This window comes from Gossypium raimondii, chromosome 10 (genome assembly GCF_025698545.1).
Source record: "Gossypium raimondii isolate GPD5lz chromosome 10, ASM2569854v1, whole genome shotgun sequence".
Classification (NCBI taxonomy): domain Eukaryota; kingdom Viridiplantae; phylum Streptophyta; class Magnoliopsida; order Malvales; family Malvaceae; genus Gossypium; species Gossypium raimondii.
This window is the reverse complement of record NC_068574.1, coordinates 7,672,094-7,697,685: the sequence shown is the minus strand read 5'-3', so window position 1 is coordinate 7,697,685 and position 25,592 is coordinate 7,672,094. Positions and strand designations below refer to the sequence as shown.

Below are 25,592 nucleotides of genomic sequence, written 5' to 3'. Positions count from 1 at the left end.
TTTGTGAAATTATTGAATTATAGAGATTTCAATCATTTGAAATAGTTTGAAGTAGGTGCTTGTCGATGAAGCATTAAGAAATTATATATTTTTGTAATTTAAACCGGTGCTTGTGGATGAAGCACTAAGAATTTATATATATTTGCGATATTATTATAAATTATGTGATTTAATTATAGGTTATGATTAGATAAAGAAAGATATGGCCAAAAGAATATGATAGTTTTATGATTAGATGCACTTGAAAGATCTCCTAAAGTTACAAGTTTTTAAAATAATGAGTATAACTCTACAGTATTCAGAACAAATTCTAAATTAAAATCATGTGGAAAAAAATATTACTGATGAGAACTTGCAAGAGAAAACTTATTCAACTTTTCATGCTTCAAATGTGCTCCTACAGTAGCAATATCATGAATTTTTCTTCAAGAGTTAATATCATGATTACTTATTATTGCACAAAAGTTTTTAATCACGAAACCTAACCATTCCTTGAAGAGAATGTAACAATATGTAATAATTTCAAAAGACATAATCTTGGACATGGATGTAGTAAGTTGGACAGTAATAATAGTCAAAGGGGATTGTTGTAATAAATTTTCTCACCACCAGAAGTGGAAAAATGAAGAAAGTAAGAAAAGAACAAGAATTCTCAAGAACTCTTTAAGGAGTGGAGATAACTTATATTATCACTATGGTATGGAAATTCATTAGTTGCATACATGTCCTACACCTAAACATTTAGTTGAACTCTATCAAACGGAAAGGAGACAATGTGAAAATGAATAATAAGAATGATGTTGAATCAAATTTGGCATACCAGATTGATCATTGTGACAAATTTAAACAATAAAAGGATGTTGACATTGTCTTTATTATGGAAATATTCATGATCTATGAAAAGGTTGATGCATATGTAATGTATCTTGTGAACTCTATTTATGGCATAAATGAGCTTATATGTAATGTTGATAAACCTACTAGTATGTGAGATTGATGATGCTTCAATAGTCTTATTCTAAGTTCATGGCATTGGAAATGGTTTATGCTTATTCTATGAATTGTGTATTGAGGTGGTAAGTTATGTTTAAGTTTATATGAGCTTACTAAGCATTCGTTGCTTACGTAGTTGTTTTCCTTTATTTTATAGATCATCGGAAGCTTGATTTGGTTGGAACCTCATCGGAGACCTATCACACTATCCAACAATCATTTTGATAGTTTTTGAGCATTTTGGCCAAGGTTAATAATGGCATGTATAGGTATTTTATGTTTATGGTTTATGGATGTATAAAATGATTGATTTAGTATGCTTATGTCTTTGAAGTTTATGTTTAGTTAATGAACTTATAAAACTTGTTAAGTAATTTTTTGTTGACTACTTTAGGGTAATTGAAATGTGTGGTGTTTTGGTATGTTTGTAATGGCTTGAAAGTGGTAAATATGGTATGATTTGGTAGGTGTTGAATTAGGTATTTATGTTTGGAAAAATGGCAAGTTTTGATAGTTGATGTTTTAGTACAATTGTGGTTCCTTTGAATGGCATATTGGTTAGGTGAATTAGGTTGCTTGAAATGTCATATTTATGTATGTTTGGATGATAATTGAACCCCTTGAATATGTGCCTAAATGGTAAGAATGGTTAGGTAGGAAATGGTTTTGAAATGGCTTGATTTTAGGTAAATTTTGGGTTTACACGGCCTGGTGACACAGCCGTGTGAGTCGTGTGAGGCATACGGCCTTATGTCATCTAAGAATTTCTTAGGGTTCAAGTCAGTGAGTTACATGGCCTAGCACACAACCTGGCACACGGGCGTGTGGGGTAACTCAAGAAAATATATTAACACAAGAAACGAAATAAAACTAAACTATTAATGGACTCGCAACAAAAGTGACCAAAATAACTTATACTACAAATGGAATATGATCCCAACAACAAAATGCACAAAATAAATGATAGTATTCAAGAACAATGAAAGAGGAAAAGAAGGAAAAAGAAAAAGAACCAAGAGAATGGAAGAAGAAAATGGCAGGATAGGGAAACAAAAGAAAACGTGCAGCAAAGGGATTTGGTCAAAAATAAAATACATAAGAGATTTAATTTGATCCAACTCCCACCCACCAGATTTTTTTTTAGAATTTAAGCTAAACTCAATAACTAACAAGTGCAACTGACAAAAACATTACACTCACGCGTAACACAAGATTCGAACACAAGACTAAAGGGTATACGAAAGCTTAACCACTGAACCAGTAACCTCATTCTGGTCACAACCCAATGAAAAATATAAAATAAGCCCTAAGGCTCAAGCTTAACAAAAAGCCAACATAAATAGGAAAATTCAAAACAAGGGAATCAAACTCAAGAACTAATCAGACTTTCAAGGCACTTAACCAACACACCAAGTCAAATTATTTAACATGCTTGCACAAAATAAAATCAAGAGTTTCGGGGCATTACACATTTGACTAACAACTCTTTCTTCTTGAATGCTTCTAAGAATTTAAATTTATTTGAAATATGGCTTTAAATACTTCAAAGGATTAGAGCAATAGTTAAAATCCTTAAACTTAATAGCATATCCTTCCCTAATATTGAAATGATTAAAAAAGAAAATTCTTCTATGTCAAACAGAAAGTAAACCTGAAGTAGGCTACTACATATGCCTCAAAGTATGGATATCTTTGTTCAAAAAAGATTGTGGAATCAATTTTTTTAATTAATAGTCAATAAAGCATGAATATCTTTTTATTAGGAATGGTGATAATGGTCAAAGTTCTTCAACTTGCTTAATAGCCATTCAGCTAGTTTCATGAATTTTGATTGTGTTGTTTGGATTATGGGTTTTAGAAATATTTTTGGTCAATTTGGTTATGTAGAAATGATTGGGTGTTCAATGTTAAGGAGGTTGAGACTTGTGCATTGGGTGCAAACCAAAAGGTCTACCAAGGTTCTTACATCATGGACTGTTCGCCCCAAAAGAATGATTAAGTTTAAAGTTGACAGCTCCGCTATCCATAATCCTGGTCCAGTCGGGATTGGTAGGGCTAGAAATTTTATGGTATAGATGATGCTTTTTTAGTTGAATCGTTTGCAAATAAAAAATCAATTCTCACTTATGTTGATTCACCGTGAAGAAACTCTTAGAATCCAAGTGATTGTGGTTGTAGTGTAGAGTCCAAAGATTGAAGTTCATGATTGATGGAATTAATTCTATTAAGTTCGGAGTTGGCAAATGGAAGGACTCTACTTAATGGATTATTGCCTTATTTCTTTATGAATAATTATAGGTACATGCATGCTTTTACTTCAAATAATCTTCGTTAAATTGGGTAAGTTGATGAATATGTTTGAAATGATTGAGAATGGATTTTAACTGTTTCAAGTGCTTTTGAGTTGTATTTTGTATTTGCAGGATAGAAAGGTATTTTGGAATGGTTTTGGAGTATTTTTAACTTGCATTTTGGTTTTGTGCTTATAGCTAGAGGGAGGCTGGCAGGGCCGGACCCGCCCTAAAATGGAAAATTTTTTATTTAGGCTCTTTTATAATTTATAAGATTTTAAATTAGTGATGGTAAAATTACACTTTGTCCCCCTCAAAATTGATAAAAAATTTATTTAATCATTTAAAAATTTATAAAGCTATAGGCTATTAAAATGGTAAATTTTTATTTTTACTATCGTAAAAATATACAATTTAATTTTGACACCCAAAATTTTTTTTTACTTCGGCCCCTACTTATTAGTATCGGAACCTAAAATGTTAGAGACCAAAATTTTCCTACAAAACTCGAGTTTCAGAACATATATAGTATGCAATTGAACATTGCTTGATGGTAACCAAAAAGCTACAGTGTCCAGGTTAAGGTACTAATACCTTGCCATAGGTATTGATACCTTGTGCCTAATCTAGTCCTACTACACTGCTTTTGCTATTTTGGACTCTCTGTGGCTCATTTTAATCCCGGACACCTCCAATCACCCACCCACGTAAAGTTTCTAAATGATTTTAATATGTTTTAAAACTTTCAAAATGATTTTATATTATTGTTTAAGATTTTTTTTTTTTAAATTGTTATGCATGCATTCTGGTACTACCTCCTATTTGTACCAAACATCATAACGGGTAAAAGGTGTTATAGAATGTAGAGTTCTACATTCGATTGTCTTCTGGACTGGGTGTAAGGTGTTACATGAGCACAATTGGAAACTTGCATGCACTAGGGAGCTTGTTGTTGAGGACAAAAAGTTTGTGACCAGTAAGATTAAAGGTAATTGTTGGGACGAGTATTGCGAGGAAACTAAGAAGGATTGATGTTGCATTGTACAACTGCAATTATGATATGAGGAGATATTTGTTTCTCCTCATATTATAAAAAGAGTTCATGATCAACAAGTTTGTAAAAGTGCTTTTCGCATTCAATTGGTGTTGGGTAAATCCATATAGGGGCAGAAACTTCTCGATATTTTGGACCAAAACCCCTAAGATCTTGATTGTAAGTTCTTTAAGAGTAATTGGAGAACTAACTCATATGTGATGGCCTTGATTTGTTTAATATTCCCTACAAAACTTTTAGCTTGCATTGTGACTCTAGTAAGTTGGTCACAAAGGTTGTAGATTTATGTGCGACTTTTGCTTGAATATATAGTATGCAAAATGATAAGTGCATAATTTCCAATTTATTTTTTATGCTTATCCTCTTGAATTACTTTAGTTAAGTTCTTAATTATATTCTTTAGAATCATATTTTATTTAGTATGCATTTAGAGAGGTAATTGGAGAAAAATGTGCTTTAAGTTTATTTTGGCAAGTTTTTGTAGACTAGACTTTTAACACAATTTGCTTGATATTTTATTCATAACTTAAGCTATATAAATCCATTTTGGACTCATAATATATCATTTTCAAGGGAATTGAATGATCTAGCTAAAGTTATTTCACGACTCAAGTACAAAAAAATGTCAAGAAATAGTCTAAAAATGACCTGGATGTTTGACACGAGAATCAGCCAAAATTCTACTTTATTTAATTAGGGGAAGTTTTGTATTTTCTCCATTATGTGATTTTTTCATATAAATAGATATTATTAGGTTAATGCCTAGAGATAGTCACCTTTAGTAGTATTTTATTATTGTGTTTTATTTTTCCATGAATTTATAAACTATTTTTCTAATAAAAAGAGTTCAAGTTTGATTCTAAAAGTTTGTGAGATCTAATTGCTCCTCATTTTTTATTCTTTATTCTTTTATTTTATTTACAAATATTCAGGTTTGCTGAGTATTGGTACCATATTCAATTACTTAGAATATTTTTCTTATCAATTAGAATAGTTAAATCTATAATTATTTAATTGATTTTAATACTTGTGACAAATAGCATGATTAGGTATAAGTTATGTATGCAGTCCATGTTCTGTGAGCATGTGATCTAATTTAAATGAACTATGCTTATGTGTGTTTATTGGTTAGAATTAGGTCTTTTCTCACTCTTAATGCTATGAATAAGACTCTAGGCGCGAAGTTATATGGTTGTTTATTGATAATGAAAATAATTTCAATAAGCTTCCTTTTAGTTATCGACAAGGTATGAAGAGATTGGTTGTCAGAATTTTAAATTTTAAATAATATCTAATATAAAATTAAAATTGTAAATCAGAATCTATCATGTCAAATCATCAAAAATAAATAAATAACAGAACTAGATGCGGAAGCGTACATGAATCCATGGATTCTTTGAAATTTTCTGGATCTTGGGGTTTTGATCTTCTAAATTAGCACACAAGAAATTCAAATAATATTTGCTCTTTCCTATGGATGGGATATTAGAAAAGATATCTTGTCTGTAATTTGGGGATCATAACCCTAATATATATAACTTTGGCATATTAGCCCTAATTTCTTATTAGCCCATCATTAATTAGAAATTAATTAGAACTCAATTACTAGAGTATCTACACATATTTGATCCATACTTTATTTAATAATTAAAGCCCAATAAACCTTAGCTAAATTAGATCACTTTTAATTTGGGCTAAACTATCATGATAGTAAATAATAACATGTAATTACCCTTATTATATATGTGATGTCCATATTTTCCAACAATCTCCCACTTGGACCACATATATATACTAATTACTCTATAATTACATGTCATTATATAACCTTTTGAGCTTAAAATTTTACTATCATATCCAAAAGGTATTCCGAGCAATCACATCCATTAATTATGTTAACATAGAACTAAGGTGACTTTCGTTACATATATCGTAACTAAATCCATCCATGATCACGTATATTAACACAACCAAATGACATAGATCAAGTATGGATGTGTAGCATGGAAATTACATGCAATATGATCTAAACATGTCTATCTCCAACTGGTCCTCCTTAGTGAGATCAAACCTTACCAAAATCAGAGTATGAATAAACCAAATAAACTTTATTTCTGCAGAAAATAAACTTAATATCTTTAAACTAAAATAACTGAAAATGTGTCTATAACATAAAAGCATTTAAAAATACAAACATACATTAGACTTCCCACTGCTAAAATGTAAAAAATTTTATGCATTTTTGTAATATCAAAATCATTCTTAGGGTATTAATTGAGACTATACTTATTATTGACAAGCGTATCTCATTAACATATAAAACCAAATATAGAACCTTACTCCCACTAAACTTATGGTATATACAATTATCGACAAAATTCATCTTTAAACCGAATGAGATAATCATTTGGTAAAATTGTAATACTATTGACGAGAAGTATGCTTAAACCCATAGATGAAGTTCTTTAATTTGCAAATCATTAACTTTGCATCATTAGACACAAAGTTTACTAGTTGCACCATATAAATGCATGATCAATGTTACTATTGAGAAACTATTAACTTAATATTCATCTGATGCAGCTTAAGGTCAAAATATTCCACTAAAGCCACTATAACCCTTTCTCTAGTGGACCTTTTTAATGACACTCAATCTTGAGATTGTTGAGTTTGTTCTTCTGGAACAATTACCTCATCTTGAATAGGAAGTTGTTCAACATTGTCTTATTGAGGTTCTAGATTCACTTCTTAACCAATGATAGGTATGATAACCTAAACATCATCAAAAGTGGTAGTAGGAACTGAGTTAGAATTCGATTCCTCCTTAAAAGTAATGTCTCTAACATTATTTCTCCCTCCAAACTCAACATCCTAAAAGAATGTTGCAATAAAAAATATTCCTAATTGTGGGATCATAAAACTCATAGCCCTTAGATCGTTTAGAATTTCCTTGACCCTTATACTTTATAGACATCAAAGAAGTCAAAAGTGATGTCATTTCAACCTTATCGTTTTTAGCAAAACATTTCTCAGATTTGTCAAGGAAACCTTGGCCTGAGTAATCTTTTCAAATTCTGTACCCCTAAAGGCTTCTAAAAGTTGTGCTTCATGATCATTAGACTCATGCAATTTGAATGATCCACCTCTCAAAATCTCTTTTAACGTAAGGGGTGTTTTCCGCAGTGAGAGGTGCAAGTTGTTTTTCCCTTAGTATAAGGTCTATGTTCATACAGCCAAGCACTATAAGTGAGTGCCTTTTCCATTCATTGAAATTAGTCCCATTAAGCATGGGTATAGAATTTATATTAGCAGATATTGTGGCAGTAGAAGATGAATTAGCTGAATATAGAACAAAAAATAAATAAAAATAAGCTCACATCAATATTCATAAGTAAACAATAAATTCAAGATAATGGCTAATCCCATCTCAAGATACCAAACACAATATTAATATCAAGTCTTTGGATAATAATATTAACAATAAGTGGTACTCTTGTTGTAGCAATCAAACATTGACAATAAATTATGTCAAACATTGAATTAATCTTTGGACTAACATATTGCTCACATAAAGTAGCTTATAATTGTCACACATTTCTCACCACAGATGTCGTTGAAATTCTATCAAATATTAACTTACCTTTGGGCCAATTAATAAACGCATGAATCACAAAAACATATAATCATCTTGATATTTTAAATAAACTAATCTAGGCAAAAGAGGTCACTTTTGCGGCATTTTGTTTCAACTAATATATTTAAAATATTAGACATCCTTAATTAAAACCCAAAGCCAAAATTTGAATTTATTTGTTTCAAAATATTTCTTTTAATTTCATCTTTCAATCAAATTAAAAGATACTAGTATATATATGTATATATAGTTATCCCAAAACAACATACAGTGATGTTGGCAAATATAATAATAGTTGAATAAATCATAAACCATAAACAACTTCACATAAGACTTCAAATTTAAACCAAAATAATTTGAATAAAGGTAAACCTCATCTTAAGAGGTCGAACACTCCATTAATATTTCATCTTTGGACAAAATATTAACTTGTAAGTGATATCTTGGTGTAGTAATCAAACATTGACAATAAGAACATGTCGAACAATAAATCTTCCTTTGGGCCAATTTATTACTCACATGTAAAATCGAATAATCGTTACATGTTTATCACCACAGTTGCACATGTAATATTATTAACCTTCATTTGGGCCGATCAATATCAACACAACTTAAGTTACATGCACACAAACTTTTATATTTTAAAACAAAATAATTTATACAAAAAATCACTTTGGTGACTTATTGCTTCAATTAAGTTATTTTAAAATATATATAAACATACCAATATTCAAATTTAAAATTTACCCAATAGTCAAATGCCAAAACTATTTTTTATTGCTTTATAAACTCTAAAATAACCCAAAATAAGGTTGTCCTAATAATACAATAAAAACCGAAAACTTTAATCTTTGACTGGTTTTTTTTTCCAAAATCACATATATCAAAACCAAACAGAAATAATGTAGTGGTTCAAAGCCAAATAATTAACAAGCACATGTATTCATAATTTTGGCCATGGACAAAAACATCAAAGTAATTCATGCATATACATGTATCCATAATCAAATAGAAAAATTTACCTTAAATATACCATGTAAATCCAAAGTTGTATTTATGATTAAACAGATATTCACATGAATACTTGAAAAATATTTTCAAGCCAATAAATCTCAAAAACAAAATCATAATAGTTGGCATACCCCACAATTCATGCAATAAACCATATCATCATATTTTAACCAAATATTTAGAACCATAAGATGCCAAAACTAAGATTATAGAACCAAACTTAAAACCAAATTATTTAAATATATATATAGTTGACATGAATTTGCACCAAAGCACCCGTAAAATTGAATATATAACCATAGCAAAATAATAAATAATAATAATAATAACAACTTCAACGATATCCATCAAAACTTAATTTCACCAATTAAACTATAAAAGATATCTTATTGAATAATGGGTATAAACACATATTCACACAAACTATAATGTATTAATCCTCAAAATCATTGATATATAATATATATACACACACAATTATAATAATAGAAAAATAATATTGGCTTGCCTTACATATTTCATGTAAACTCAAATTTATATTAATGACTAAAGACATTATCATAAAACTTCTTTATACGCACAAATACTTAAAAAATTTCTATAACCACCAAATATAAAAGAATCTCAAATTGTATAAAAGCCTTCATATGCTAACTACTTATGAAAATTCATAGCCACCATATAACAATATAAGAAAACCCAAATCTATTATTTCTAATACTCAAAACATAAATTTCAAAGATATTACCATAGATAATCAAAATTAAAATATTGATTCTAAGAGTTGAACACATATTATTGTAATTGAAGAATAACAATCAAACCAACTTTCATGAAATCAAGAATGCAGATTCTTAGTTTTGAAATTCTAGAATAATAAGTTCACTTAATTCCTCATTATCCATTAACAATGAAAGAAGATTGAAGCATAATCGAATCTAGAGAATCAACAAATAATAATTGAATATATGTCTGTGATTTCTTTAAAATATATAATAATCGACTAAAGAAAAAAATAGCACGATATCGCATCAAATATATATATCAAAGTAATCTCTTTGAAACATTAATAACTGAACCTTAATTGCACAAATCAATAAACAGTGTATTAAAGCACTAAAGAATTCTGATGAAATAAGCAAAGTTATGCCAAAAAAAAAATTTACAATCAACAGAATTTACCAAACATCAATACAAGCGTAGATTAATATATAATCGTGAACAGGATCTAATCGCACATTTTTCAATATAAATAATTAAATTAAAATTAAAACCCTAATTAACATAAATCTAAAAGATTTAACCCAATAAACCTTAACTAAATTAGATCACTTTTAATTTGTGCTAACCTATCATGATAGTAAATAACAACATGTGAATACGCTTATTATATATATGATGTCCATATTTTCCAACATTAGTTACTAGACGATGTCAACAACTATATAATTAATTTATTAAAGCACACGAAAATTATCTTTGCATTGATTATCAAACTCATGAATCAAAACTGAGATTTTATTTTTGATTAGACGTTTTCTTGTATTTTACTTTGCAATATCATTTTAATTTCAATTTCAAACCCCTTTTTGTTTTTATTTTGGTTATTTACTAAATAAATAAAATCATCACCGTACACAAAAGAGCCCATGCTTTTTGTGAAGTATGAGTGGAAACAATCGTGAAGGCAGTTGAGCCATCAACATAAACATCATGGCTTGTTGAATGAGTTAATCTTGGCAAAACCAAATATGTTTTTGTAGAGGGAGTTTGGTGCCACCAAGATGATCTTAAAATCATGTCCATCTAACAGCATTTAGAACTACCTTGCAGCTTAAAAGGTATAATTCAGAATTTGAATTGTTGGAGTAGCAGTGGTGTGGGAGGGGACTGTTGAGCGGTTGGCAACCATGACTAAAAGTATACTTTATTTATTGATAATTGATTAAATTTATGCAAAATAGGAAAACGATAATTATTGGAATAATAAAAGGAAGCAACAATTATTTAAATAACAAAAAAAAAGTATTCAAAGACACTTGAAAATGAAACATACAAAGAAATGTACTCTGTGAAAACTGAAACCATATTTCTAATGTTAGTGGAGGTGTTCCTTCAATCATGTTTGAGATGGGACCGCCCATTCAACCGTATTCTCTTCAATTATGAACTGAGCAATGCAAAGATAAGTTATCTGGAATTTATTTAACTCATGCTGGGAATTTCCTTTCTTCTTGCTGCTAATTGAGGTAAAAGAAGTTGGTCGACAGCCGAGAGGGAAAAGGAATGCGTGCTTGTTTGGTTTCTTTATGGAGCATGGCAACAAATGAAGAAACGGTAAAAACTGCCACATCTTGGACAAGGTAGGGTTCTCAAAACTGACTACCCAATGTGGACTTGCACGTGATTGCAGAGGCAATATCATCTTCAGTTTTCACAACATTTTTCTTGAATCCAAATCACTTGTGTCTCTTCAATAATGCTCAAACTTTCAAGCATAACAAAAATCGTTGATAACATAGTTTCTTCTTGGAATCTTAGCCGCACTTCTTCCTTATCTTATTGAACTTTATGTTCAATGATTTAACTGACTTTACTGTTTTATTCTTTGGATGGGATCTTCCTCTATATATCCTATCCGGGGCTAAAAGATATGGGGAATGTCTTCTTACATGATATTCAAATAAGGAATCTTTAGTCAATCTATGTCAACACAAAGACAAAACCCATAATACAGATATCATTCAAATTCTGCATTATAATTAACCGATAAAAATTAAAAATTAGGTATGAAATATGAAAATCAAATTTTTTGGCCTGCTGAAGGGTGTTGGGAGGGGTTCATTTCTGGCTTTCCTTGAAACAGATGGCAACAAAAGATGAGTCATTAATTTATATTAACAATTCTAGCTTGGGGTTAATATTAAGAAATTAGAGAAATAAAATTTCCTATGTCCCAAACACTATGCTCCAAAATAGTCGGATAGGGCCCCATAAAACGTCCAAACCAATGGAGACATGGGAAGGAACAATATAAGTGAAACAAAACAAAATCACTCTCTCTCTTCCTTCTCTTAGCCAACTGTAACGCTATTATTTTGTTCATTTACATCACCCAATCCATTTAGAGGAACACAAACCCGAACCGATGAGAGTGCCTTGTTGAAATGTTTAGCTTTGGTGTGAAGGTACTCGTTCCAAGTAACCGGTCGATAGAGGGGTGGGTGAGTTGGCCCTACTAATTTTGGATGGGGTGATATTTCCACAGTAGACGGTGGCCCATATAAATAAGCCGAGGATAGCCGGTGATGGCTACGGTTCACCATGGCCCGGTGAAGAACACTCTGGTATGACCCGTTGGACAGTATATGCATAAGGTCACCAACGTTTATCACAAGCCCCCCCGGTACCGGAGGTACCGCGACCCATCCGGCTCCCTCTTTAAAGACCTGCAACCCACTAGTGCTGTTTTGGTAGAGGATGGTGAGGAGAGTGGAGTCGGTGTGCGGGGCGAGACCCATGGCTCGGTCCGGGTCCGGACAAGCCGGGTAGTAATTCAACTGTAAAGCTGCTGAGGCCTCTTTGAAGTCAGCTTTTGGGCCGGCCCATTTGATATCCTCTTTGGCAATTATGCCTAGGGAACCCAGCATGAGCCACATCAATCTCCCGGCTAACTTTTTCATTTCTTCCTTGTATTCTTTAATCACATCACTGAGGAAGAAACAAATAAATGAAACAATCAAATTACGAAAGAATCAGAATACTGTATGCAACAGTTAAGCTGCTATTATGCTGGTGATACAACAAGCAAACACTTGACAAGTGGGTTGGTTTTTGTTTTTTTTTTTAACTCCATTACTACTCCTAATCTACTTCGTGGGTCCATAGCTTTCATTGTAATCTTTGCTAATTGCATTAAGAAAAGCAAATGGGAAGGGGGGGGTTGCCACAAAAGAGAAAAATATCAGAACAAAGAGAATCAATAATAATCAGAATTTGCACGTGCATTCGCATGTGTGCAATGGGTGCTCACCAGTGGTAGCTGAAATCTTGGGGCCAAAGTTGGCAAAAATGCTCGTCTGGTGGCCCAACAATAGTGAACCCCTCAGACCACATAAGCTTAGAAAAAAAGGAGGAAATCCTGGCAAATCCATAGCCGGAGACGCCATCAGGAGACCTTGCAGCTTTAAGTTTTTGGTGAACTGGTAAAGAGAAAAGGGAGCGGCAAGTGTGCTCCACCATATCAAGGAGACTTGTGGAGATTCCATGGTTGGTGACTTGGAAAATTCCCCAAGTTTTGCATGCATGGCCAATAACCTGAAGAGCATTAGGGTCGTTAAGATCGACAAGTGGCACTGATTCAGTGGCGAAGGTTTCTGGGGAAGGGTCATCGCGTTGATTCCATGCGTAAGAGTCGGGCAGTTCGTGGAGTGAGGTAAAGTCGGGGTGTTTGAGTTGTTGTTGGGGGTGGGCTCTAAAGGCGTCTGAGAGCCTCGAAGGCATTGTCGATATCAAAGAAAGGAAGAACCCGTACTTACTATATAAGGGAGAAACCCTGAAATAAATATGGGTTGGGTGGCTCTTAATGAGTTAAAAAGGTTTACTTTGCAGTGAGGAAACAGAGAAAATGAGCGAACGCATATGATGGCTTGTAGTGTATATATAGAGAGAGTGCGAGACACATCATCTAATTCAAAATTATTAATATAAAACTCAGCTCCTATTATATTATCCTTAAGAAAATATTATCAAATTCGCCTGCAATTGTAATCAAAATTACTAAATTATAAAGATTCTGGTATTTATGGAATGTTAACTACAAGAAATTAGGTATATTTTATAGAAATAATCCTTTTACCCTTTATTTAATTTTTTCGTCTTTTTAATCTTTAAATTTGCCTTTTTGTCAAATTATCCCCCAATGTTTGAAAAAATTAATGTTTTTAACTTTGCTGATGTGGCATACACATGGATGACACGATAAAATTTAATTAATTTTTAAAATTTTAAAATTTTAAAATTAAAATTCATTAAATTATTTAAAATATGAAAATTATAAAAATATATATTAATATTTTAAAAATTAATTAAATGTTGACATGTCATCTATGTGGCAATCCATGTGTATGTCACATCAACAAAGTTAAAAAAATGTTAATTTTTCATTTATTTTAGGTTGATTTGACAAAAAAATACAAGTTTAAGAGCTAAAATGATTTTTTTGTAAAGTTGGAGAATCAAAAGCCATTATAACAAGTATATTAGGTGATTAAATCTTACTTGATTGACATTATTGTAATTGAATACCCTTAAGTGAATTATATTATCGACTTCCTTTACTTTAAGAATTGAAAGTTAGAAGTAGTTTAGAAACTATTACATTTTGTAACTAAGATTAGCAGGGTAATTATCTTCTCTTCTTTTCTTTTCCTTTTTTATTTTTATTTTTCATATATGATTTACAAAATATGTTCAGGGTTTATAATTACTTCTCCCAATAATATTGTCTACAATGTTTGAACTAGACCTATTCAATAGTTGAATAGGTCGTCCGGCCCAATAAGCCTAACCCGACTAGGGTCGAGCCTAAACAAGGAATTTCGCACCTCGGGCCAGATGAATTCAATTTAAGTTTAATTATAAAAGTATATAAAAGTATCAATTAAAAATATAATTTTTAATATTTATTATTTCTTGAATAGTGAAATTGGCTTTTTGGGTGGACTAAATTGACCCAAAAATGGACTTGGTCTTGAAATTTTTTGAGAATCGAGTCTCGACTCAATCCAAGCCAACCTCAAATTTAAAATTATATCTCTCTTTAATAGTACAATATAATTTATCACTACACCCAACACTTATTGATAAGATAAATTATCTTTATAATTTAATAAAAAATCTCAAAATAAAGTGAAATCTAATTAAAATCCTTCACAATTAAGGGAATTCGGATTTTCACAATAATCTTAATTTCAATTCATTTGACATCAAAATTTTAAACTAAAGATATTAAAATTAAAATTCAGCGGTCATAAATATTTACTTAAAATTAAATAAATATATATATATGCAAAAACTTTTTTCCTACAAACACTTAACACACATTTTTTTACTTTTTTTAAATCACATATAACATTTCATAAAAAATCATTTTAATTTTTATTAATTTTGAAATTGAGTAAATTAGTCTCTTTCAAAATAATTGAAATAATTTAATCTCTGTATTGTACACTGCTTGTTTTGCTTTGTCGTAATCAAGGTATCCACTATCAGTAACAATAATTAATCTTCTCATCGCGAGTGCTCTTCGTAAAGGTAAACGGTTGATCATAAAATATATTACATTCTCATAAACAATAATCAAACCTCCAACCACGTGACTAAAGAATGAAATAAACATAAAACTACATACAACTTATTTTATCTCTATGTGTTTATAACACAAATATAGCAGATTTTTCCCAATTTAGTCAAGTGGAGGCAGTTGCGTCTAAGAGACAAAACGGTGGCTCGGGGACAAGAACTGCTGTAATGTTGTGTGTTTACCATCACTAAGATTTACGATTTTACGAATAACATTAACAAAAGGACATGTACTTTTAAGGCTTAATTAAGTAATGTTGGTTAATTTCTAAGTGGAGATGATTGGACTACGTGGAGCAAGAGACCCGTAGGGTAGCAAAAGTTGAGAGCGTTCTACTGTTGAAAGAATAAAGGGTAGGGCAATAGAGGCTATATACCTTTTACGGGGATTCTCGATAGGTCAACTTAGGCCAGTTCTTTATTGTTTTTGAAAAGTGCGGTAGAAAAGTACTTTTGAAAAGTTTAGTTTAAAATTTGAGTGTTTAGTATTGCTGTCAAAAAGTACTTTTGAGAAATAAAATATCTATTTTAGAAATGTTATTATCAAGTAACAAATATACATTTAAATAATATTTAAATTAGTTAATATTATTATATTTTAGTAATAATATAAAAAATTATTATAACTTGTTGTTAATATTTTAATATCTAAAATATAAATTGTAAATATTTTAAGTAATAAATATTAATTATTTATAAAATTTATTTAGAATATATAAACTATATTTTAAATATTTAAATATAACCATTGAGTATTTGTAATTAGTATTTTAAAAATATTTTTTTATTTTTAATTAATGATTTTAACACAATTGTAATTAAGCATCAAGAAAAAAAAGAAAAATACTATATTATTAGAGGGGTGAAAAAGTAATTAAGCACCAAAAGTGATTTTAGAAGAGGAAAAACTAAAAATTTCAGCCAAAAGCAACTTGTTCTTCATAGCTTTTCTTTCAAAAGTACTTTTGAAGTCAGAAGTATTTTTTTTAAGCAATGAAGAACTGGCCTTAATATACTACCTTTTCTTCTCCTTATCTAATGGGTTAGTGGAGCAAGTAGCAGACAATCTTCTTGTTTCGTCAACGGACACTCTTTATAGGCTGCTGCTTCTTTTTTTGACCTTAACCTATTTCCTTATTGACATGTAACCATATTACAATTTCTAAAAAAAGAAAATGAATCAAATTAAAAAACTTCATGATGGATCAAACATAATTTATTATATATTTAAATAATTATTCAAAACATCAACGATAATCAGTTGAACCAATTAAATTAAAAATTATTTAGTTTATTAACTTCAATATCTCATATAATCAAGATTGGACAAAACCGTCACTATTGAATCAAAATCTAAAACTTAGGTATAAAATTAGTCAAATTAATTTTGATATTGTTAAGATCAAGATTATCCAAAATTGATATTTCGACATTTATTTTAAACACCTGTTCAAACAAACTTTTAAAATTATCTAAACAGTATTAAATGTTGTCATTTTTTACTTCAGCATTTACATATATTTTCTCCGTAAGCAAATGGACTCCAAAGACATATGGTATTTTGTTTCAAACCATGACTATCGAAAGTGATGGGTTAAAGAAGACTGAAATCGACATGCTTTATATTATTTGGTTTTTCAAACTTTGTCTAAAGATAAGTTTTGAGAATTTATTTATCCAGGATTATTATGCTACTAATCATGACCTTATCTCTACTTGGACTGATAGACTAGACTACCATTTTGAGCCTATAGGCAACTAGTTTGCTATGAAGATGCATCTTTTTTTAGGCTGACATGCCTATTTGCTTACAAATTTTATAGCGGTTTTTTTTTTTACTCATTTTATAGGTATTATTTGTTTAAGTGAAAGATTTAGGTGAGTGATTATAACAAGTTGAAGTTATTTATTGGGGTTGTTCTTATTTTTTGTGCAATGATAGATTGGACGTTAGCCAATAAGATGAATCGATTATTGAATAAATCATTCACTGAATAAAACTTTACAGAGTAGGATTGTTTCTAAATTGTCTTAACAAACTTATTATTTTTGTTTTGTTTTGTTTACTATTCACTCCCTTGTTCAAACTCGTGCCTATGCAAATTGTTTAAACAACAAGCTGACTAGTTTATCTAATATATGTTTTTTGTTTTTTTTTTCTTTGGTTAATTTGACTGATATTAATTTTTTTTCCAATTAATTTTCGTTTTAGATTGATATTTGGTAAATCAGTCGTGTACTTTTTTAATTCCATAAGTATACTTAAAATCTATCACATGTCTCATTTCTTTTATATATATATATATATATATATATATATATATATATATATTAATATTTTATCATACCCTATTGGACACTTCTTAGCATTTTAACCTTGCTTGTGGCAATCGATAGTTGATCTAGTGGTGACATGTGGTAGCCTCCATATGCTATATGGTGGGCATAAATTAAGAAATTAAAAAATCTTTAAAATTACATAAATTAATAAAAAACTATTTTTTCACATAAAAATGAACTTGGACAAATGATTGTCCAAACACATTTGAATCTAGACAATAATCTATCCAGATTCATTCTAGATGTATTTTTAATAAGTTGGTATATATATTTTATAAAATATTAATTTTAGGTTATTATTATTTTTAAACATACAATATAAAATTATAAATTTATGAAAATATAAAATTATGTACCATTAAAAATATACAAAAGTGTATAATATTTTGAAATATATATATAAATTTATAATATATAATATATAAATTAATAAAAAATATAAATATATATACTAAAAAGCATGTCTACCATGAATATGGAAAATGGTTGCCCGATGAATTTAAATCCAGTTAACTAGTTGTCTAAATTCATTCTTAATGTAAATTTTTTATAATTTAAAATTTATATATATTTTAATTTTCAATTGATAAAAATAATATAAACAACATGATATTTTATTTAAAAATAAAAAAAATATAAACTTACTAAAAACATCTGGACTCGACAACCATTTATTTATGTTCATTCTTGATGTGAAAAAAAGTTATATTTTTATTAACTTATATATTTTAAATTTTTTAATTTATGCCCATGACATATTGAGAGACTATCACGTATCAGTATGGAATTAATTACCAATACTACATCAGCATAAATTAACTATGTTAATACAAAATACCAACTTAAATAACAAATTAAAATTTAAGTATCAATTAAATATTTTTAAACAAGTTCGAAATATAAATTGCATATTAACCTTTTTGAGAATGAAAACTAAAAAGTAACTTTAGAGAAAAGGTCGGACCTCTTCCGTCACCACTTAATCCACCCGTGGGGTAGAGTTGTGAATAGAGGTAGGAGGGGACAAGGAATGATAGGAGAGTGAGAGTTTTGTACTAGACAAGAGGAAGGACAAAAACGGAAAGGACCATCTTGTCCTCTACAATGCTCATATTGAAGAGCATCTCAATCCTCAGAAGAGGGTAAAAGTGAATTGAACAAAAAAGGGCAGATGAGAAAATGGGGGCCTCCTTCTCCATGTGCCTTTGTCTTGTCCTCAAGTAGGAAAACATCCATATCAACCACCCCCTAACTCATCTCTCTCCATTACCCACCTTTACTTGCCTAATATCATCCAATTGCCCTCCTCGTTGTCCTTTGCGAGTAATCCGATTATCCCATTAGCATTTGTTTACTAAGCTATTTTTAAATAAAAAATTTAAATTTTTTATTTTTATTTTTCTATTTTAATTACATTGCTATAAAATTAAATATATTTATACAAATTATATTTAGCTTCACTTGAAATTAATATTTTAAATTTACATCTAACTTATTCATATATTAATCTTGAGATAAATTCATTAATTTTTATGTAAAACTTATTAGTTACCGATGAAAAAAATTGAATTCATTTCAAAATTAATATTATAAATAAATTAAAATTTAAACATTAACATATATTTGGATAAAATTTAGTAAAAGGAAATAAAATGTAAAAGAGAAGACAAGACAAAATATAATTATCATTGATAACAATTTAAAAAAGAAAAAACAAATTAGGTCATGGCAAGGTTAAGCCCGTCAACAATTTTAAGATCTTAAATTCGAGTCTCACTTTGTATAAAACATATGTTTGTTCTTAACTTGTATTTGTAATAGTAGTATCCACCTATATTGATAAAGACGGTGATTACCATAAAAACAAGACAAAGACATGTTTTGGGTACATATGCAAGGGTATTTTTGTCGAAAAATGAGTGCACCCTTGCTTTTCACTTGTTTGTGTATATATATATATTTGGCCATTTCCACGAAAAGTAGTAAAGTTCCTTTTGATATTTTGCGGTTAGATTTGCCTTCTTTTGTCCTACATTACCCAACTTGGGGCACTCTAAACCACAATCACTGCAACATTTTCGGGTGTCCCAAACCCATCATCCAATTATGTTTGTTTACTCTAAAAATTCATTTTTTATTATTATATTTTATGGTTCTTTTTTCTTCTTTCTTTTTGGTTCATGGACCTCATATCCAACATTCTCCTTTGTTTTGTGGTTACCATGGAGGCACAACATAATAACGACAATATTATGATGTCATGATGGGTGCTATTGTCTTATCATCCTTTTATATTTCATATTCATACTTATAATAGGTGTAATTTCATACTAATTTAATTTAAAAAATATTTACAAGCCTTCATTCAATAAAAACTAAATATTTATTAATTTTACGGAAAGTTTTAAATAAAATAACTAAAATGTATTGAACCCAAATTTAAAAATATTAAATCATAAACACTATCATTTCACCCATTATTCAATTATTAATATTTTTATAAATATAATTTTAATATCATGTTTTTCTTTCACCTACAACATGTGTGACAAAATCTAGCATCGGATTATTTATGTATTCTTTAAAAGTTAATAAAAACTATAATATCAAATAAGTTAATATTAAAATGAGATATATGATCTTTTTTATTTTATTTCTAGAATTAAGAAATACATTATTAGGTACATTGTATGAACTTATAGATTTAAAATGTATGAAATATAAACCGAAATACGTAGGAGACATATCCTTGTGAGCTGGTAAGCCACGACATGTACACACGCACAATAGTCATTCCACAAACTCATGCAGTTCACGTGGCACAACGTGATGAGGTCCGGTCGTTACAGAAGGGTCCCATGATGTATATATCAGCCTATATATATATTGTTAACTATACTCATAAATTATTACTAAAATTTTTATAGCATTTGAGTGTTTTTATAGTAATTTAATTGGCATTGGTATTGTTGTCGATGTAGGAGGACGTGAATTCAAGTGTGTTTCAGTGCATTATCCTCCTATTTAAGGGTTGGGATGAACTATGGGTAATTTTAGGCATTGTATCAAAAAGAACAAATATGATAATAATCTATAATGAGATTAAGGTTCGAAAAAAGGAACTAACAATAACAAATATGTAATATGTATGAAATTAAAATAAAAAAAAATTAGTTTAACTTGTGAGTAAAAGGAAATTTGAATATATAAACCTATCAAATTAAGAATACTAAATGCACTCAAATTGTTTATCATGATATTGCCATTTTTCTTGAGTTCGTATAGGTTGACTTGTGATATCAACTCAATCAACGATATTATCAATACTATATTATGGCATACCCACCACGATGTGGGTGAAAATTTTATATATTAAAATTTAGAAAGTTGATATAAAATTAAATATGATTTTAATTGAAATGGAAAAGTTGTGTTATTAAATATTATAATGTTTTGGGCAGATATTTTTTATTTTATATAAAAGATAAAATTGACCTCAAAATAATATCTATCCCTTTATTAAAAAAAATAAGGGCTTTTGGTAAATTCTACTCGAATTGGGATCGGTTAAATGGTGTAACACCAACTCAAGAAGAACTTTAAATATTAGTTTAGTATTGAAATCCAAACAATGTAAGTGAACAAAATTGTATAGCAACATCAAAATGTATAAATATATTAAAATAAAACTTTGGTTGAAATGGTAAAAAATTATAGATATTGGTGGTATACGTTTAAATCTCATCGTATGCAAAATTTTTACCAATTTTATTAAAAATATAAAAGATAAAAGTACCCTCATGATATTATAATTTATTTATACATGAAGGGACATTTTATAATTTCTTAATTAAGACCTACTTTTTTGGTGAATTACAATAACAGGCGAGCTCGAACAACAAACACGACTAAGCATAATCTGAAACCAGGCCACACCGGAACAATGAACACCTTTAACTATCAAGCCATCACATGAGGTTCAATTAAGACCTATTTTATCTAATGTTTAAATATTAATATAGATAAATAAAATTTACCACAAAATTTATTCAAAAGTCAGATAGTCTGTTCAGTTGGATTTAATTTGGGTTAAATTTGAATAAAAATTTATACTTTCTAACCTAAATTCAATTTAAATAATAAAAATATTTTTAAAAATTTAAATTTAAATTTGAAAATATTATATAACATTTTATTACTTTTAACAATAAAATGGGTTTTTCACACGGATTAGACCAATCTGAAGGTGTCTGGGCATGAAAAGTTTTTTAGGACCGGGCCTTGGCTTGACCAGCTGGCCCACAGACAGCTTTAATTTTACCAAAAATAATATTTTAATTTAATTCTCATAAATCATTAAAATGATTTTATTTTAAGTTTTTTGTATTTAATCATAATATGAAAATAACTGAATTTATTAAATATATATAATTAAACAAAAATAATTTTATTTTATTATATAATTAAATCATAATCAAATTTTTATTTATATAATTATACTAAATTAAAAAATATATTATACATTACATCAAAATTCAAGTTATTTATTTTGGGTAAACTACAAAATAGTCACTTTTGTTTGTCTTAGATTATATTTTAGTCACTTATGTTTGAAATGTTACATTTTAATCACTTATGTTATTGTTTTGTTACGAAGTGGTCACTGTACCGTCAAGTTCTGTTACCTCCCTAACGACGATCCTATGTGGCAGCCCAAATTAAATTTATTTAATTAAAAACATATTTTCATCCTAGAAACTGGACATCCAAGTTGACATTCAAAACTCATTTAGACTGCCACGTAGGACTGCCGTTAGGAAGGTAACGAAGTTTAACGGTAGAGTGACCGCTTTGTAACAAAACAATAACGTAAGTGACTAAAACATAACATTTCAAACATAAGTGACTAAAATATAATCCGAAGCAAACAAAAACGACCACTTTTGTAGTTTACCCTTTATTTTTTAAAATTAGTTTTCTGTTGCAACCAAATGGTCGGAAAGATATTTACTGAAATAGGTGTCTATATTCATGTAAATTTTTTACGAGGTTGACATCAATATCCCTTCCCCAGAAAAGAAAAAATTCTCCTTGAATTGAACCAAATCTATTTGATCTTAGAAGAAAGAAAAAAAAAACCCATTCAATTAGATATGCTTGAATATATCCATTATTATTATTGCTATAGATTGCATTATATATATATATGAGTAAAAGTTAGGTCATATTAATTAAGTCGACCAAATTGATCATTCATTTGATTAAGTCGATTCAGTTTATAATGAGTTGAGGAGGGATTACGGATAGTAGACCATATATAAGAAGAACAAATATGATAAGAATTTATAATGAGGTTAATATTAAAAAAGACAAAAAAACCCTAATATATAAATGCCTATTAAATTTATATATATTTTAAAATATTCAAACTAAACTCGCATAAAAATATATTACTGAAATCAAACCCAAAAGAACTAAATCCATCATCCAAACCCAAATAATAAGTAATCCAATACCCGAAAAATTAAACCCAAACATAAAACCATCAGTACTCTTCCATTGTCTCCCGAAAGCAAAAAAGGTTAAATTATGCTATTCGCCTCTATTTTATGAAATTTATGAATTTAATCATTATATTTTAATTTGGTCACTTTCAGTTCTTGTACTTTTAAATTTTTAAATTCTAGTTCTCTTTAAATGATAATTGTTAAATCCGATGCATAAACATATTATCATATGTATAATACCATGTCAACTTGTTATTTCAATATAGCATTTGAGTGTTTTATAGTAATTTAATTGGCATTGGTATTGTTGTCGATGTAGGAGGACGTGAATTCAAGTGTGTTTCAGTGCATTATCCTCCTATTTAAGGGTTGGGATGAACTATGGGTAATTTTAGGCATTGTATCAAAAGAACAAATATGATAATAATCTATAATGAGATTAAGGTTCGAAAAAGGAACTAACAATAACAAATATGTAATATGTATGAAATTAAAATAAAAAAAATTAGTTTAACTTGTGAGTAAAAGGAAATTTGAATATATAAACCTATCAAATTAAGAATACTAAATGCACTCAAATTGTTTATCATGATATTGCCATTTTCTTGAGTTCGTATAGGTTGACTTGTGATATCAACTCAATCAACGATATTATCAATACTATATTATGGCATACCCACCACGATGTGGGTGAAAATTTTATATATTAAAATTTAGAAAGTTGATATAAAATTAAATATGATTTTAATTGAAATGGAAAAGTTGTGTTATTAAATATTATAATGTTTTGGGCAGATATTTTTTATTTTATATAAAAGATAAAATTGACCTCAAAATAATATCTATCCCTTTATTAAAAAAAATAAGGGCTTTTGGTAAATTCTACTCGAATTGGGATGCGGTTAAATGGTGTAACACCAACTCAAGAAGAACTTTAAATATTAGTTTAGTATTGAAATCCAAACAATGTAAGTGAACAAAATTGTATAGCAACATCAAAATGTATAAATATATTAAAATAAAACTTTGGTTGAAATGGTAAAAAAAATTATAGATATTGGTGGTATACGTTTAAATCTCATCGTATGCAAAATTTTTACCAATTTTATTAAAAATATAAAAAGATAAAAGTACCCTCATGATATTATAATTTATTTATACATGAAGGGACATTTTTATAATTTCTTAATTAAGACCTACTTTTTTTTGGTGAATTACAATAACAGGGCAGAGCCTGAACAACAAACACGACTAGCGCAACTGAAACCCAGGCCACACCTGGAACAATGAACACCTTTAACTATCAAGCCATCACATGAGGTTCAATTAAGACCTATTTTATCTAATGTTTAAATATTAATATAGATAAATAAAAATTTACCACAAAATTTATTCAAAAGTCAGATAGTCTGTTCAGTTGGATTTAATTTGGGTTAAATTTGAATAAAAAATTTATACTTTCTAACCTAAATTCAATTTAAATAATAAAAAATATTTTTTAAAAATTTAAATTTAAATTTGAAAATATTATATAACATTTTATTACTTTTAACAATAAAATGGGTTTTTCACACGGATTAGACCAATCTGAAGGTGTCTGGGCATGAAAAGTTTTTTTAGGACCGGGCCTTGGCTTGACCCAGCTGGCCCACAGACAGCTTTAATTTTACCAAAAATAATATTTTAATTTAATTCTCATAAATCATTAAAATGATTTTATTTTAAGTTTTTTTTGTATTTAATCATAATATGAAAATAACTGAATTTATTAAATATATATAATTAAACAAAAAATAATTTTATTTTATTATATAATTAAATCATAATCAAATTTTTATTTATATAATTATACTAAATTAAAAATATATTATACATTACATCAAAATTCAAGTTATTTATTTTGGGTAAACTACAAAATAGTCACTTTTGTTTGTCTTAGATTATATTTTAGTCACTTATGTTTGAAATGTTACATTTTAATCACTTATGTTATTGTTTTGTTACGAAGTGGTCACTTTGTCAAGTCAAGTTCTCATTACCTCCCTAACGACGATCCTATGTGGCAGCCCAAATTAAATTTATTTAATTAAAACATATTTTCATCCTAGAAACTGGACATCCAAGTTGACATTCAAAACTCATTTAGACGCCACGTGGGATGCGCGTTAGGAAGGTAACGAAGTTTAACGGTAGAGTGACCGCTTTGTAACAAAACAATAACGTAAGTGACTAAAACATAACATTTCAAACATAAGTGACTAAAATATAATCCAAGCAAACAAAACGACCACTTTTGTAGTTTACCCTTTATTTTTAAAATTAGTTTTCTGTTGCAACCAAATGGTCGGAAAGATATTTACTGAAATAGGTGTCTATATTCATGTAAATTTTTACGAGGT

The 25,592-nt window shown here is 28.9% G+C and overlaps 1 protein-coding gene across 1 annotated transcript; it reads right to left on the bottom strand.

Moving 5' to 3' along the window:
- Positions 1-11,870: 11,870 nt before the first annotated feature.
- LOC105778558 (gibberellin 3-beta-dioxygenase 1) lies at positions 11,871-13,622 on the bottom strand. The gene is made up of 2 exons (XM_012602278.2): positions 13,017-13,622; positions 11,871-12,694 (listed from the first exon to the last, which is right to left on the bottom strand). Exons 1-2 carry the CDS (start codon positions 13,484-13,486, stop codon positions 12,058-12,060), a joined length of 1,107 nt encoding a protein of 368 aa, XP_012457732.1. The 5' UTR covers positions 13,487-13,622; the 3' UTR covers positions 11,871-12,057.
- Positions 13,623-25,592: the final 11,970 nt, after the last annotated feature.